The sequence below is a fragment of the Spea bombifrons genome, chromosome 10 (genome assembly GCF_027358695.1).
Source record: "Spea bombifrons isolate aSpeBom1 chromosome 10, aSpeBom1.2.pri, whole genome shotgun sequence".
Lineage (NCBI taxonomy): Eukaryota > Metazoa > Chordata > Amphibia > Anura > Pelobatidae > Spea > Spea bombifrons.
Window position 1 is genome coordinate 6,220,785 of NC_071096.1, and position 2,723 is coordinate 6,223,507.

The window sequence follows — 2,723 nt, forward strand, 5'->3', positions numbered from 1 at the left end:
TGCCGTTTCGGCAGAACTTACTGGCTCTGGCTGTCATTAGTGTGCGACTGGGCTGCAGAGTTAGAAGGAAGGAGAGTCGTGGTGTAGCGATGGATTCGGTGGAGGATCTGTTTGAAGGAATCGTAATGTCCGAGGAGAGGTGACTGTATAACGTATGCGTATCTCCTAAGTGTCCCTGTGTAGGAGGGGCAGTCCCTCCTTGGCACTACCCCCCCCCCGGAGTTGAGAATGGTTGCTGGGTATGAGGGTATAACAGGATTCTACAGCCCTAAAAGTGACAATAAAGGGTGTAGAAGCAGCACCTTATTGCAGAACCTTCTTCTTTAAAATGCTTAGTTATATAAAGAGATTTCAATTTAACATGTAATTAATCTAAAGGGATACCTGCCAAGTGTCCTATTTAATGCCAGCAGTCCTAAATTTCAGGCATTGGCTGCTGAGCTGCCTCCGTGTCCCACCTCTCAGATTGAGGAATGTGCCGCAAAAAAACAAACCCTAATATAGGAGGGCAGCGAAACGGATTGTTTTAAGTAAAATAAATATTATTAATTACAATAAATATTAGATTTTAGATATAATATATGGTGATATCTCACAGGGCTCTTCCCGTTTAGGTTTCATGGTGAGGGATACGAGGAGGGGTTTGCTGAAGGACATCACGTCGGCGAGCTTGAAGGCAAGCAATATGGCGCTAACTACGGCGCGAGAGCAGGATCCGAGGTAAAGCCGTTCTCTGCCTTAAAAGCGCAGCACCAAGTAGAATCCATGTTTTGTTTGGCCGTTTGTTGAGTCCATGAAGGTGTTGTTTTCTTCTTTGTATTATAATGATAGATTCCGCTTGGTCTTGCCTGCCATGGAATATGATTGGACTCTATTTGCTCATTGGAGAAAGCTAATTATTAAAATAATATTAATAATAGCTATTGTTTTATATAGCGTCATCATATTCCGCAGCGCTGTACAACGGCTAAACATGACGTGACAAGTAATCCATAGCATAACAATTAGATGTATAGAAATAACAGGTGAGGAGGGCCCTGCTCAAAGGAGCTTACAATCTAGCAATGTTGTATTTTAAAGATTAAAATAACTTTTGGATTCTTTTTGTTTGTTTTTTTTTTTTTTTGCCATTTAGAGCCTAATATCTACTTTGTTTTTGTTTTATGTGCGCAGCTTGGCTGTTACTTGGGCTTTGCATCTACTTGGAAACATCTTCTTTCATCCGGCTCGGATGACAGACACAGGTTGGTTAATATTTTTTGAAAATATACCGATTAATATGATTGGATTTCAGTTTATTTGCTTATTATTTTGTGCTTATTTTCCCAGCAAGAAAATAAAGACTCTGGATTCATTAATAAGAATGATTCAAACATTTTCATTTGATGATCCAACGAATGATAAACTCCAGCAAGAAATGGCCATGATCCGTGGAAAGATGAAACAGGTTAGTATGTGAAGTACGCTGTTTCACTATAATGTGTCTGTACGCCTTTTCATTGAGTTAAGACGTTTAAAATATAGAGAGATAGCATGGCTCTCGGTGAATTGGTGTCTTACATCTTTAGGCTATCTATAACCAAAAACATTTGCCCTCTGTATTCAGGGTCTGCAAAATGTAAGCTCACATTTCTGTGCTGGAAGTGATCAAATATCCTTTTAAACTTAAACTTGGTTTAGGAAACGCAACGGGCAATTGGGACCCAGGAGTGATGGGAGTGATAAAAGGCCATTGAAACACAAGCGTGATGGGAGTGATAAAGGGCCATTGGATCACAGGAGTGATGGGAGCGATAAAAGGCCATTGGATCACAGGAGTGATGGGAGCGATAAAGGGCCATTGGATCACAGGAGTGATGGGAGTGATAAAGGGCCATTGGAACACAGGAATGATGGAAGTGATAAAGGGCCATTGGAACACAGGAGTGATAAAGGGCCATTGGAACACAGGAGTGATGGGAGTGATAAAGGGCCATTGGAACACAGGAGTGATGGGAGTGATAAAGGGCCATTGGAACACAGGAGTGATGGGAGTGATAAAGGGCCATTGGAACACAGGAGTGATGGGAGTGATAAAGGGCCACTGAATCAGCCGTTTCCAGCTGCAATAGTCATTTACAACATTAACCCCGTCTGCACTGGATTCTGATCCATTTCATGTAAAATTTGGGAGACAAACAGAACATTTTATCAGCCGGGAATCGAGCCACCAATACTAATATAAGGTTAGGCTCCAGCAGTAAAATTTCCGTAACCATGGCTGTGTGGCTCCAGGGATTCTTTGTCCTCCAGTTTATTCTTGTAGACACGATAGACATAATACCTGTCAGTTACTTACATACTCTTTTTAAACACACTAACGTATTTATGGATAAGAGTCTTTAATTCTTCTGCCTGTGGCAACACCTCAAAGCTCTCCTAGCCCTCCGTCGTGTGTGTGATGTTTAGCCAGATGTTAGTCAAGTTAACACCATTAATCTTATTCTGCGAAGAGTGGCAGTTTGGTTCTAAACATCTGTTCTCGTCATCTCTTTCAGATTTGCTCCATGTTGAACACGCAGCCTGACTTTAAAATGAGTAATGATGGAGCCGGACTATCGTTCTGAGCTAAAGTCATTTGCAACATCACCAGATCCTTTGTTGGAGAACGGGCTTTGTCCTACGCTGGCGAGAGGGCAAAAATTGTCCTGTGGGATTGCAAGTGTAGTTTTCGGAGCAGCCGA

The 2,723-nt window shown here is 41.9% G+C and overlaps 1 protein-coding gene across 1 annotated transcript; it reads left to right on the top strand.

Moving 5' to 3' along the window:
* On the top strand, positions 1 to 2,723 carry LTO1 (LTO1 maturation factor of ABCE1). The gene is made up of 5 exons (XM_053449107.1): positions 1 to 139; positions 615 to 720; positions 1,174 to 1,244; positions 1,330 to 1,447; positions 2,538 to 2,723. The coding sequence occupies exons 1-5, from the start codon at positions 90 to 92 to the stop codon at positions 2,604 to 2,606; spliced, it is 414 nt and encodes a 137-aa protein (XP_053305082.1). The 5' UTR covers positions 1 to 89; the 3' UTR covers positions 2,607 to 2,723.